Here is a 13,161-nt window from a genome sequence, read left to right as displayed (position 1 = left end):
CATGACGTAAGGGACAACAAAGAAAGGAAATCCCATTATTAAATAACAATTTGCGTCAAAAATTGCGATTGTTCGACCACAAATAATATTATCTTTCAAGCTAATGGTTCATCGCCTTCTTGAATGTCTTCAAATTGGTTCAAACGAATTCACTTGACTGGTCGCCATCTTTTGTATGACGGGACAAGAGTCTAATCATACAGACAAAAGGGCTGCATTTACCCCTGATCCCAATACTTTCTCATGTCCTGATCTATCGGAAATAGCTCATGCAGCAAAAGTTCATGTTGAATACAGCTATTCGCAAGCCCAGTAGCGTTGATGGTCCATGGGGTAGATTTGTGGCCTGTAACGTTTCCAAGGGGCTCTGGAACTTGAAGTAACCGTTGGATACAGTGGATACAGACGTACGTATTCGTTGGATACAGTGCGTTTTTCTTAGAAGTGTCTTAATTTAGCGCCTAAGGATTTCATTGTTATCACAATTATCCTATCAACGGTCCTGCATAAACCCAATAAGCTAACACATGATACGTTTTGCTTCTTTTAACCGTGGCCTTGTATCATTAAAACTCTGCAGCTCTTTTTCGATTTTGTCATTTTCGCACTCATTTAGTCACAATGTATTCATATGACACAAACCATTTCTGCATAACGCGAACTTTGCAGCATGCAAAGTTTCTTTCCTTTTTTTTCTGTGCACTCCACTCAGTTAGAATTTTAATGAAATTCAAAAACTAAAATGAAGAAAAGACTGGTGTGTGATAGGGTTAAGAAAGTAGAGTTTCCAATAATCAGCTTACCCTCAGGAAAGTGTCAAGCGATCCATTCTCCATGTACTCGGTGATTATCATGAGAGGACGACTTCTGGTGACCACCCCTTCCAGCCGAATCACGTTCGGATGATCAAACTGGCCCATGATGGAGGCTTCACCAAGAAAGTCCAACTTCTGCTGGGTGCTGAATCCGATCTTCAGTGTCTTGATGGCCACGTCTTGTTCTTCTTTGCCGCATTGTGACGCAACACGACCTCGACACACTTCACCGAATTCACCTTTAAAGGGAATGTGTTCAAATGATTTTTATCAAGATTTAAAAAAATTGTCATAAAATCCCGGGGGACTGTGAAGGAGAAATAATATAAATGATATTTTTGAAACGATATATAGAATAAAGGAACAAGAACAGGGTGAAATAATGAGTGATCTGTGACAGTTATGATATTTATGAAATATCTTTCAATTATTGAACCATAGACAGACAAACAAAGTAACTTTAACGGGTTTAGCATAATGTATTACACAAAATTATCTTTCAATTATCCTTTCTATTGATCTACTGCTTGAATAAAAATGTCTTTTAAAAACTAAAACTCATATCACGTGATCAACCGATGGACACGAAGTAAAAATGATATTTTGCCATCTGTGCACATTCAACATTGAGGGAACGTGAAAATCAACCAAAAATAACGTAGGAATAATTTGATTTCTTTCCCATACTATCCTAAATAATATGGTTCCATATCTTAGGCAGCGCCGAATTATTATCAATGCAAACCCTGTGATGAAAAAGATTAGTTTGTCATGAAAATCAATAAATGGGTTTTTCAGAAATTCCACAAATGAATAAATCAATCATTTTCTCAATTAGGAAAGGTGCTTAAGTGTTAGAAATATAGTGACAGCTTTGCCTTCCAAGAATGTAACTGGGTAAAAATAAATGTTCGTCGATGGTATGTATGATTTCATATGAAGATGCATGTCGTTATAGCGTAGTGTAGAATATGCCACAAAACGTTACAAAAACAAAATAGTGTTGGCCATTCAAAACCTTCATGGCAAATTGAAGCGATATGAACATCACCATTTAATAATGACGTCATATGACACGCTCACGTCACAAAGCATCATCTTATCGTGGACCGATGACGTCATGGTGGGATTTAAATACACCAACAGCAGGTTCTTTAGCAGCATGTCATATTGGCCAGAATAGACACAGTGACAGGACAGATAGGCATAGTGTGCTCTTTTGACAACCAGTTTGCGGACGTTATAAAAACTCAAAGGAGATTCACATGGCTTATTTCTGAAATGAAAGTATTCAGAAAAAAAAAGAAAAGGGCGGATTTTTTCTGTTCAGAAATGAATAATTTTTCCCTCACCTCCTCCAATAACTTGTTCGATGGTGATGCAGCTGGCTTCAATCTCCTTGGTGAAATCAAGTACTGCCCTTTGAGGATCCTCATAAGTTGTAGGGTCTATGTAGGTCTTTTGGAGGAGCGGGTAATCCCCAGTTGTGAGAAGAGAGCTTGTTGTAAAGACAGGATAGGGCTTGTCGTAGGTATACTTCACTTTGTGTCTCTGCTTTCTGCTTCGCCTAGAAAACACCAAAATAAATTAAAAACTCAAAGTTGAAAACGAATATTAAAAATTAAAAACAATTAAATAAATTTTTATTTCAATAAAATTCAAACTTATTCTGATAACAATACGAATCAGATCAAGTTTAGACGCTTTACCATCCTGCAGCTCAACATAACATAATAACAACCCGTTGGAACTCGCCACTCAACTTCCCACATAGAGAATTGATCACCATCGTTTGATGTCTCTTTTGATCATATGTCAGGTATTTACCGGTTGAGCAGCTACTTCAGCGTAAATCAACTGAGTGCAAAGTGGACTTTAAGAAGAAACATAAATCCACACTAATGGGCAGGGCCATTGACAGGATAAGTTGGGCCCGGTACCAAAGACAATTTTACACCACAAATGAAAACAATTCTAAAAAAATACACGCGATACACAATTAAAACGCGGTGGTTTTTAAGTTTCTGGGTACCTTGGAAGATTCCGGAACCCAACCCGGGCTCGGTTCCAAAAGTACCTCCTGGACTTCCCTGTCAATGTTACTGATGATGGATAACTCCCGACGCTTTGTCTACCACAGCTCACCTTTTCCAAAATGCAATCCCAGTGATGAGGATGATTACAAATATGATCCCGACAATGATCGCAATCACGACTTGATAGGGGAAGGCAGATTCTTCGTCCATCAGGCTAGAGGGAGGAGTGGTTCGTATTTCTATTGTTTCCACCCTTACTGGCAAGCTGAAAGGCCCAAACGCGGCTTCTGTACGGGCTCTCACCTATGACGTAACAGTTGGCATCGTCTTTATATCTTTGTGACTTGTTTACAGCGCTCGGAAAATACAAACGGGTTGTCACGTCACGCTAGTACCCAACAAAAGCTAAGTTATGTTTCAAACATTAAACATGTGACATGTATTTCTTCATATTGTTAAACAAAAAAGAGAATCATCAATTGTGCCTCAATACTGTCGTAACTGTGACGGCATAACTGGAACAGGCTACGACTTCCTTTAACAGTCGCATCCACATACCTGCACTGTGTAAGTGCTTCCCTGTTGCATCCCACGCGCGATCATGCTTCTTTCCTTTGTTCTGTTCACTCTCACCACCTCATGACTAGGGAAATTACAAATTTTCACTTCGTAAAACTTCTCTTTCCTCCAACCTCCTATGGGAGCTTTCCAAGACACATGGAATGAAGTTTCTGTGATTTGGGATACTTCAACCTCTTCCACTCTCGATGGAGCTAAAGAAGAGAAATTTTTTTCATCAAACTAAGACGTAGAGACTCGCATCAGAAATACTATCTAGAACAAAGCAGATTATGAAGTAACAAACGATGATGTTCAACTTTCAAAGTTGAGAGAAGGTAAATCGTTTGTTTCATTAAACCAAAAATAGAAAAAATTAAAATATTATTCTCACCAGCTCTGTCGGTTTCCATGGTAACCACGGCAAAGTTGCGACCGACCTTGTCCTTTGATGCCACGTCGCTGACAGCATTCTCAGCAAACACCTGCAAAACAATGGCTAGCTTTCTTTCCACGAACCAAAATTGAAATGCCCCTATGGCTAACGGGATTGTTTCATAATAAGCAAGTAGGCTAGTTTCTAAAGGTAGGCTAACTAACCCAGACAGCAAATTCCTTTTTACATTGATTTAATGTCTGCAGATGTTGAATCAATGTAAAATGACGAATTTTACTGTCTGGGAAAAAAGAAGCTGGTTTTACAGACGAAGGCCAAGTCCACAACTTTGTTGCGAGACAAAACAAAGTAAATACGTAGTAAGACAATGATTCTACATGACATCATAACCGGCATATACCTTGAACTTGTAGTATGCAAATGAGCTGATGTGGTGAACTTTGACCTCTCTCTGGTGAAGGTTGGTTTGCGATGGGAGGTACTCAAGGTTACTGGAGCATGACGCACAAGCACTAAACCTCGACTGGCACCTTGAACACTCCACTCTAAACAAAAGACGTTAAATTGAATATTACTGTATCATTGTTATCACTATTGATTATTATATGCGTTTATTCAGATGGGCAGTGTACCAGAGGGTGCGAGTTCAAAACCTAGGTAGTCCTATTTTTTTGCTTTGGGTGTGGGGCCGAAAAACTTTTACCATGGACTACTTTTGCAACTTCATGTTTTTGAGGCTTTCCAGTCCTATGTGAAAGTCTAAGCGTAAATGATTGTAAGTGTCGTCGTTCGAGACACTCAAGTCTTCTCTCAGAGATGTATGACTTCCTCAAATGTTATGAAAAATGATGTTTTCACTTCGCACTGCACTGGGTAAAGAAATCGAAAATTTTTTATGATACTGTTGTGCATTTGGCTTCTTTATTTGCTGCACTGAAACTGTCTGTTTTGTGCAAGTACAGAAAGCGTCAATGTTCTACTGACAGTGCGGATACAATTATTAGCATTGTAAAACTGTAAAACAGTGAAGTTATATAGTTTAGGTTTTGATTGGGATTACCAGGTAAAAAGCGTGCAATTTTCCCAATGGTAAGTTAGCAAAACTAGAACCGTAATAAAGTTACAAGAAACAAAAAGTTTTTTCTTTCACCTGTACATCAAATCATCTCTACCCCCATCGTTCAATGGTCGATTCCAGGTTAATGTTACCATGGATGCGTTGACACCTGCTTGAAGGCGGGTTGGTGCGCTTGGTGGTTCTATAAAAATTTAAGAATTACGTCACCAAGACAAAAATTGACAAAATTCAAAATATGTGAATATAATTTTTGCGCATTGATGACTTTAAATCGGTTTCTCTTTTTCCTCGAGAATGTGCATTCCTTCTAAACATAAATTTTCTGTGAAAAATACCAAGTTTTTAACTAATATATTTCATAAGAAAGCAAACAACCACAGGGTTATAGAAAAGATTCCCTTGAGGTGCTCATCTTACAAACAAATAATTTTCAAGCTAGACCAATTCTTTTGAAGCAAAATTCATAATAAAATGTTTGAAAAGCAGAAAAATTTCAGGGAGAGATTTTACAAATACTTTGTCCGAAAAACAATATTTAAAAAGGCAATTCCCTTTAAAGGGAGAAATGACGTACTTGTGCATGGAGAGCTCGGGTCGTCCGAAGGTGACCGAAAATATCCGAACATGCAGTCGCACACTGTCGCCCCATAATCACGTGAGTGGCTGTAGGCGGGACATCTTTGGCATCCTCTGTTTCCTGCCGAAGCTTTGTAGAAGCCACGTCCACAGCCTGAAAAATGTTAAACGACTTAACAAGGGCCGAGAGTTTGATGAAATTATCGCGTATTCTTTGGATTCAATGGGTATTTCTTGAAAGTGTATTCATTTGGGGCCAGAGAATCTCATTGGTATCGGGACCAAATTATCACATCAACAGCCCTGTCAACACCAATCACAACATAAGTTGCGTGGTAGGGAGCCCAAGTTATAGTAGTTTGCTGCCGTATTGCAAAATTTCAAGACTTTATTGGAAGCTTTGCCAATTATTATTGTAACTGTCTTTGCCAATGCAATTATTTAAGCGAAGTTTCAAAGTCAAAGTGAAAATCTTGATCATTAACTCCTAATATGCAAAACACTTATTGATATAATACCACAACATTAAACTGTATGACATCAAACACAATAAAAAGCCAAGAGATTCATTGCACCGTGAAATTACATGAATTTGAGGTTATGATTTCATTCATGAATCAAATGACGAGTCAGCATTAAAACATGAGGTCATCTATACATATATGGTGATGTAATAAAAATTATAAGTGGTGTTTGCTCAACAAGGATTAGGAGTAGGCGGCATGCGCTCTCAGGGTCCATTTTGAAGAGTGTAAATAGGTCCTATCCTATAACTATCTAATAACCAATCTAACAATACTGTCTCTTCTGGCAAAAGTGGGTCTTATTACATTGATTCAACGTCTGTAAAATTCATCGATTCATGTTAGCAGCAAATTCAACGAACCAGGAATAACAAGCAGTGCAACAGGACCCTAACTCAATCCAGTAATATAGACAGGGGGACAATATAGGGATAATAAACAGTAAAGAGAGGAGGAATTGTTTTTAGTAGCCAAGATTTTTCTACAGATCTTTCTTTTGCTACGTAGCTACGTACCGCTACAAGTTTAAAAACACTCGAGACAAACAAATTTTTCTTCTTCTCTGAAAGAAAAGTGATGATTTGTAATCTCTCAACTAGCTTGCCCTTTTTTTTTTTACGCGAAAAATATTTTATATGTCTGTCACACAACAATGTGAGCTCTCTACAAAAGCTCTATAATCCCTGAGTGGTAAACAAGTTCTAACATTACGTAGTCGATGAGTGAAGTACGTCAAGTCCACAAATTAAATGTTCAATCGCATAGCAGACAAATGAGAGAGGCAATGTATCTGGAGCTTTGATTCACCCCTTTTGTCCCAGGAATCCTGTGAGCTCAAGGTTGGTTGGAAAAATCCTTTCGTGATAAACAGCGAGATTTTGGGATTAGCTAGGGACGCGACAAATGCGATATGAATAATCGAGTAGTCAGCCATTCAATTATGCACTAAGTGCTTTCAGTCAAAAACAAAAATCGATTTTATCGTACGCTCCAACTTATGACGTATTTAAATGAATATATATCAAGTGCTGGGTAAAAATCTATAAATTAAATCAAGAATGCCAATTAAGTAATTCAGCAACTTTTCCTCAGTGCAGTCATATCCTGACGTTTTGGATTAAACGAAGACTTAGATTAATGATCAAATATTGGTGCTTCCAAAGTGTGTATTTATTTTTACAGTGCATATTGCTGTTTCGTAGCATAAAATCATGCAGTTGGTAACAAAGATATCATAAAAGTCGAGAAAAAATTGGGCTCTGCCTCCGACAAGAGCTTTCAAGCACGTGATGTGGAAAGTTTCTTTTGTGGTTTGTTGCGTCATAACGTCTTGTCATATTTTTTATGTTGACTCGTCTCTAAACAACAAACCTTAGTTCAAATAGAAAAAAAAACACTTCCCGGGCTACTTGAAAGATGTTTCGCTGTAACAAGACACAAGTAGGCTACGTTTCCCTAATCATTAGCTTCTCAATTATCAATGCTTCAAAAAGGTGCAGTTTTTCTATAAAAGTTTGCTTGAGTTAAGCTTAGCTGTGCATTTTATTAAAAAGATGTGGAAAACTTTAATTGTTTTAACAACCGCGAGTAAAATATTTTGATTTAATATTTTTCTCACTTTGGATGACTTTGGCATTGTCACAGATGAATTGCTGCCCTTGCGCGGCAACGTAACCAGGAAATAATAAAAAATAATTTACTAATTCATATTTCTTTTATTACTTAATAATAACGTACGTGAAATAACATTTTACGTTCGGTTTAGTTTTTGGCAACACTAATGGCGTCATCATCAACATGTTAACTCATCAATGCAATAATAATCGAGAGCAACTGATGCGGGTGTTGAGGTTAGACCAACATGTTTGGATCAATAATTGAGCAAAACATTCCTTTCTCATTACTCGGTTGACTCAACGCTGGATCCCTTCTCAAGACAGTAAGTCGTTTTTACATTGATTTAACGTCTGCAAACGTTAAATCAATTGTAAAAAACGAATGATTTGATATCTGGCATATCTGGACTTTAATGATCTTCAACAAGTTTGCAACAGAGATCACTCAAGCGTAAAGTATGATGAACCTATACGGTCACGGGTCAACGGTTTTGAAGCCATCACCCAAAGAATGAAACAAGTCAACACAAATACGTTATTTTAACATTGAAAATTATCATTTTATTGTCTGCACAAGACAAAAGTTTGGAATAATTCGACTACGAACATGTTTACGTTGACAAAAGTTGCCAAAGGTTAAATAAACGAAACGAAAACTGCCAAGGAGTGAAAGAGGTAAATTCCGGTGAGCAAAAGCAGCAGTTTTCTGCGCAACAATGTTGGAAGGAGGTAAAAAGATAAATTTTTACAGTTAAAAAAGAAAAGATAAACCAGCATAGAACAGACAAAAAACGGGGCACTTTCTGCGTGTAAGCTATGACTGCAAGAAGATCTTTTACAAATATTGTGTTTAGAAAAGATATCATCAAGGAAATCTCTGCCAGCAAAACAGTCCTTTTTACATTGATTCAAACGTCTGCAAATGTTGAATCAATGTAAAAAAACTGATTTGCTTGCTGAGATATTTCATCTCGTTTCAGATGTGAGCTCATAGGGTTCCTCAGTAAAACGATACATCGAGATATATCAGCAGGTCATATACCAACCACACGATTTAACACTTTGCTCCTCAAAGGGAGGCCAGATTTGGCCCCCCCCTCATATTTCCTTTAATTATTTGAAGCACAGTAACGCCATGCACTTGGTTTTTCTTGACTTTTCCTAAAATTGCCAGGCGGATCTGATGATATTAAATTTGATGCTAAAAGTTGTGTAGTTTTCTTGTAAATTCAAGATTTTGGTGAATTTTTACTATTTCTAGCTAACTTCCAGCAAAGCGTGAAATGGATTACATTGCGATGACAAGCCATAAGCTCATAATTGCTTCGTGTATCGATATGCGCGAGCAGAGAGAAGCATCCTCTTGCTTTCTTTTGTTTGGTTTGACCTCAATAATACAAAGCGCGTTATTTCTTATGCTACAAAGAAAAGCCAGTGATCGCAAAGCTGTTAATTAGAAACAATAATAGCAAGCTTTTTTGCGTTATCAGCTCTACAAAGAAGAATAGCAATCCACGATCAAAATAGTAGGCTATGGAGGCCACAAACTATTCAAAACAGTTGTTTCAAGCAGATAATATTCATTGACGAATAAAAAACGTTACAATAAGAAATCTTCTCTTGGATAAAGACACGAAAACCTGGTTTCGAAATAAACGTTCTATGGAAATGCTCTCATTGACAAAACTTGCAATTGAGGAAATGTATCACTGCAAATGCTTTTGGGAGAAGCCGGAGAAATAGCGTTTTTGCAAACAGTAATTGTGAGATACACTCAAAATTATGAGATAGGCTCCCTTTACACGTAGCAGCTAACTCGATGGCGTCCCTTCACTGCTTTATGTCGCCTACTTGTTGTTATGTCCTGTATTTTTGTTTCACAGTGCACTGTGTTTTGTTCCAAAGAGCGCAAAATAAAGATGATAATGCCTCATCTACATTACAAAATATTTTGTAATGTAGGCCTACAAACAAAATGTACAATGTACACAATGTACATTACAAAATATTTTGTACTGTAGACGAGGCATAAATTTAGGCGTCACATAAGACAAACAACAAATCAGCTTTCTTCATCATTGATTCAACATCTGAATACGTTGCGCCAATGTATAAGAGGCCGGCTATTGTGAAGACCCGCCATTTATAAACGATCCGATTATACCAAAAGTGGGACAAACTAGTGGATCAAAGAATGAATAAATAATGCTGAGAAAACTAAATCTAAGTGACGAACAATACCGATGTCTTCATTTATCTTGGAAAAATGCTGCCTAAACTTATCAACAAAAAATACAGTAAATAACGGCAAGGATCCCGAAAGCAGAATTTGCTCGACTTTGGCATGAATTTAGTCAGACATCTACAGTAATAATTCCACACATGATACATAATAATCAACCTGGTTCAAGGCGATTTGTGTAACAGTTTAGGGGAAGACACTACTTGAAATGATGCACCACACAAAAGATTTTCAATGAAGACTGAGTCTAAAAACCGATGTGGATAGTGCTGCACAATAACTTCAAGTTTAGGACAGAAGAGGCACAAAATATCACGATAAAAATAAAGACCTTGTGGGAAATTTTCGAGAATCATAACACGATGCAAATACCATAAACGCTTAGTTTGCATGCTGCTCTAAGCTGGCCGGCAACCACAAAGGTAGACAATAGCCTACAGGCAGTTTATAATTCGATAACAGCGCAATAAACATTATAAATACGTAAACCGACAATTTTCTTTTACAAACGTTTTACGTCTAATAGTAAATTTTCCCCCAACAATTTTTTGTGAAGCACTTGCAAACCACGGTTTTGTAAAATAATTCATCATTATTATTTTTTACTTCTCGGATATTGTAAAACGTCATCAGCAAAATCACAAAAAAAATTTCATTACTTCAATGTAGTAGGCCTAAGAATTTTTTATAGAATTGTAGCCACGTTGTTTCAACAAAGAAGACATTTTTTAGCAATGTAAAGTTATAGAAAATAATTTGCAATCATGCAAATGGTTGGAAAGAATCTAGGAAGTCTTCTCACAATCTGGCACAAAATGATTATGTTTATTGTATCTCAGTAAAATGTTTTTTTTTGGCCAGAAACATAATCACTGCCTTGCTGACGTTGTCACTTTTACGCGTATTTTTAGTGCTTCAAACAATAAGGACCCAGTCAGCAATCCAGTTCTTTTACATTGATTCAACATTTGTAAACGTTAAATTTATGTAGATTTGCTGACTGTGGGTTATTTCACATTTCCTTTGTTTACGCATGTTCCTCAATTCGCTGTTGCATTATTTCGACGCTGGCTGACTAAAAATGTATTTTCAAATTGATTGACACAATCTTCAATAAAAAGTGAGCTTCGAACTTAGCTTTGTTGATGTAAATGCTGTATTTTTTGTGGATGTAATTTATGAGTCATGTTTATAAACACCCGTAAGCGAAATGACTTATGATGTGGCCTGCATGATATTTGTGTTGCGACTTGACACAAATCCACAATTTCAAAAGCACCTAATTTGAACTTAGAAATTTCAGATTATTTCAACAACTTGTTCAATTGTCTTCTTTCTACTAAAAATATTCATTCTACAAACTCAATTGTAGACCTAAAATACACAAACGAAGATGTAAACAGCTATTCAAGCAGGCTAAGGTGTTACTTATGAGAAATTTGGTTCCATAAAACTAGAAGCTAGCCATGAGTTTCGGAATGCATTAGTTTAGGATAAAAATGTAAGACAACAAACGCAGTTTTGTTTTTTCAAATTCGTGTAACAATATTACTCTGATTGTAACTATTTTAGAATCAGTGAGTAGCTTACAATAAGATTTGCTCGCAAGTCGTAAATTCTAATCAATGCAATGATTCGGCACACCGCACACACACTTCGTGCGTTCGATCGAGCTCTTTGTTATTTAGAAGTTTGCATGAAATCGGATTAGCACGGTAATTAAATAGCGGCGAGTTAAATCAAAATTGTCGTTTTTGGGTACCTTTGCAAAAATTGAAATATCAAGTTTAACATATAAAATTTTAAAATAATGAGTTTTCAAACTTATAGACAAATGATTTGTTTTCACACCAGTGCAACTTCTGTTGAAATAGCATCAGCGGATAACTCGTAACAGCTGATTGAATTTGATCCAAAAACGGCCCCCCCTTGAGCAGTTAACTTCCAAAAAAACGTTGAAAAGCAAAGGGTTAAAACATTTTCAGCCAGTGAAATTGACCCGTCTTTGAATAGAATTGACGTTTGCATATGTTAATTCAATGTAAAAGGGTGATTTTTTTCTAACTGGGTTTTATCTTGATTTCAAGCAAAGTTCATTCAGTGAATTGAAAACGGCAAAAATATATACGGTGAATTGTTTTTGCTTGAACGGGCGTTTTGCGCACATTTCTAATTCACTGAAGAAACACCAGAGCCGCTGCTTGAAAAGTGAATAATTTTGATCAACAATAAAACTTTTCAGTGTTCAATCCATTTTCTTTGAGGCAACCAGGTTTGAATGTTGTTTTGCCCCTCCCCAAGAATCGAGTTTCCTTCTTTATCAATTTAACTTTCAGCCACTGAAACCTTGTACGATTTCACCACATCAGTCACGAAGTGTTTGCGTTGAAATAACATTAAAAAACATTTAAAAAGAATAGAAATTAGATTCGATCCATTTTACTAAAGAAAGATGGCGTTTTTTTCTTTTATCCGTTTTAGAGTTGAAGCTTAGGTAAACAACAATACAAAGCAAATAGGACTCGATGCGTCCATATTTTAGTCACAAATAAAATAGATAAAAGCCTTTATGGACTCTTTTCCGTGGCGCGACATTGACTGGGAAATCTGGGCGGGGTCAAAAACCGTGTTTACTTTTACCCGTTGAATTTCGTCTTGTTTTCCCATACATTAAACTTTTCGTACTCAACCGTTCAATAGAATGGTGTTTTGGCAATACCACCAAATCGTGCAGGTGGTGTTTCAGTGTTATGGGTTGAAACAGAAACTGCTACGAATCATGGTGTTTAACACACACAGCGATATGAATAGTTAGCGTCTGGATGTATAACATTGTGCGGTAGCTGTGCTGCAGCCTGCACAACCAGGTAGCATCACAGCTATCAACATCATTGCGAATCACTATTGCACTAGCCAAAATTTTCAGCTTTATTGGAAACAATTTTTAACATTCCGAAAGCCATTTTATTGATCCATGATCATAAACAACACCTCGATTGAGAAACGAACTCGAGCTTCCCTGACTCCTGTGGTGGCGATACATAGTGCAGCAGGCTGGGTTCAATACCTTGATACGATGTATGAATTTTTACGGCATGATAAGCGTGATGGTGGATAAGTCTATTTCCCTTCTCTGTGGGACAATTTCACTAAGCTGGAGTTGTTTGAGGAAGTTCTGCCTGTATGTGATGTGAAATACAAGCAGGGGGCAATTCAAAATCATACTAACAACACACACAGCAACGTTAACAAGGGGGGTCCAGGGGGTAATTTTGGACCGGGTATGATTTTAGGGGTCCGATACCTTTCCAAGAGGTTC

At 37.1% G+C, this 13,161-nt stretch overlaps 1 protein-coding gene across 1 annotated transcript in view; it reads right to left on the bottom strand.

Moving 5' to 3' along the window:
* LOC145767445 (ephrin type-A receptor 4-A-like) overlaps positions 1 to 13,161 on the bottom strand; it is a 35,035-nt gene that overhangs the window by 4,755 nt on the left and 17,119 nt on the right. The window contains exons 8-15 of the mRNA XM_082579264.1: positions 5,459 to 5,614; positions 4,957 to 5,065; positions 4,207 to 4,351; positions 3,804 to 3,894; positions 3,410 to 3,624; positions 2,961 to 3,154; positions 2,168 to 2,382; positions 804 to 1,054 (exon numbers count right to left, since the gene is read on the bottom strand). Coding sequence (XP_082435390.1) covers positions 804 to 1,054; positions 2,168 to 2,382; positions 2,961 to 3,154; positions 3,410 to 3,624; positions 3,804 to 3,894; positions 4,207 to 4,351; positions 4,957 to 5,065; positions 5,459 to 5,614 — 1,376 coding nt within the window. The remainder of the gene's footprint in view (positions 1 to 803; positions 1,055 to 2,167; positions 2,383 to 2,960; positions 3,155 to 3,409; positions 3,625 to 3,803; positions 3,895 to 4,206; positions 4,352 to 4,956; positions 5,066 to 5,458; positions 5,615 to 13,161) is intronic.

This window comes from Aplidium turbinatum, chromosome 3 (assembly GCF_918807975.1).
Source record: "Aplidium turbinatum chromosome 3, kaAplTurb1.1, whole genome shotgun sequence".
Classification (NCBI taxonomy): Eukaryota; Metazoa; Chordata; class Ascidiacea; order Aplousobranchia; family Polyclinidae; genus Aplidium; species Aplidium turbinatum.
The sequence above is the reverse complement of the archived record's forward strand: the minus strand, read 5'-3'. Positions and strand labels throughout refer to the sequence as shown.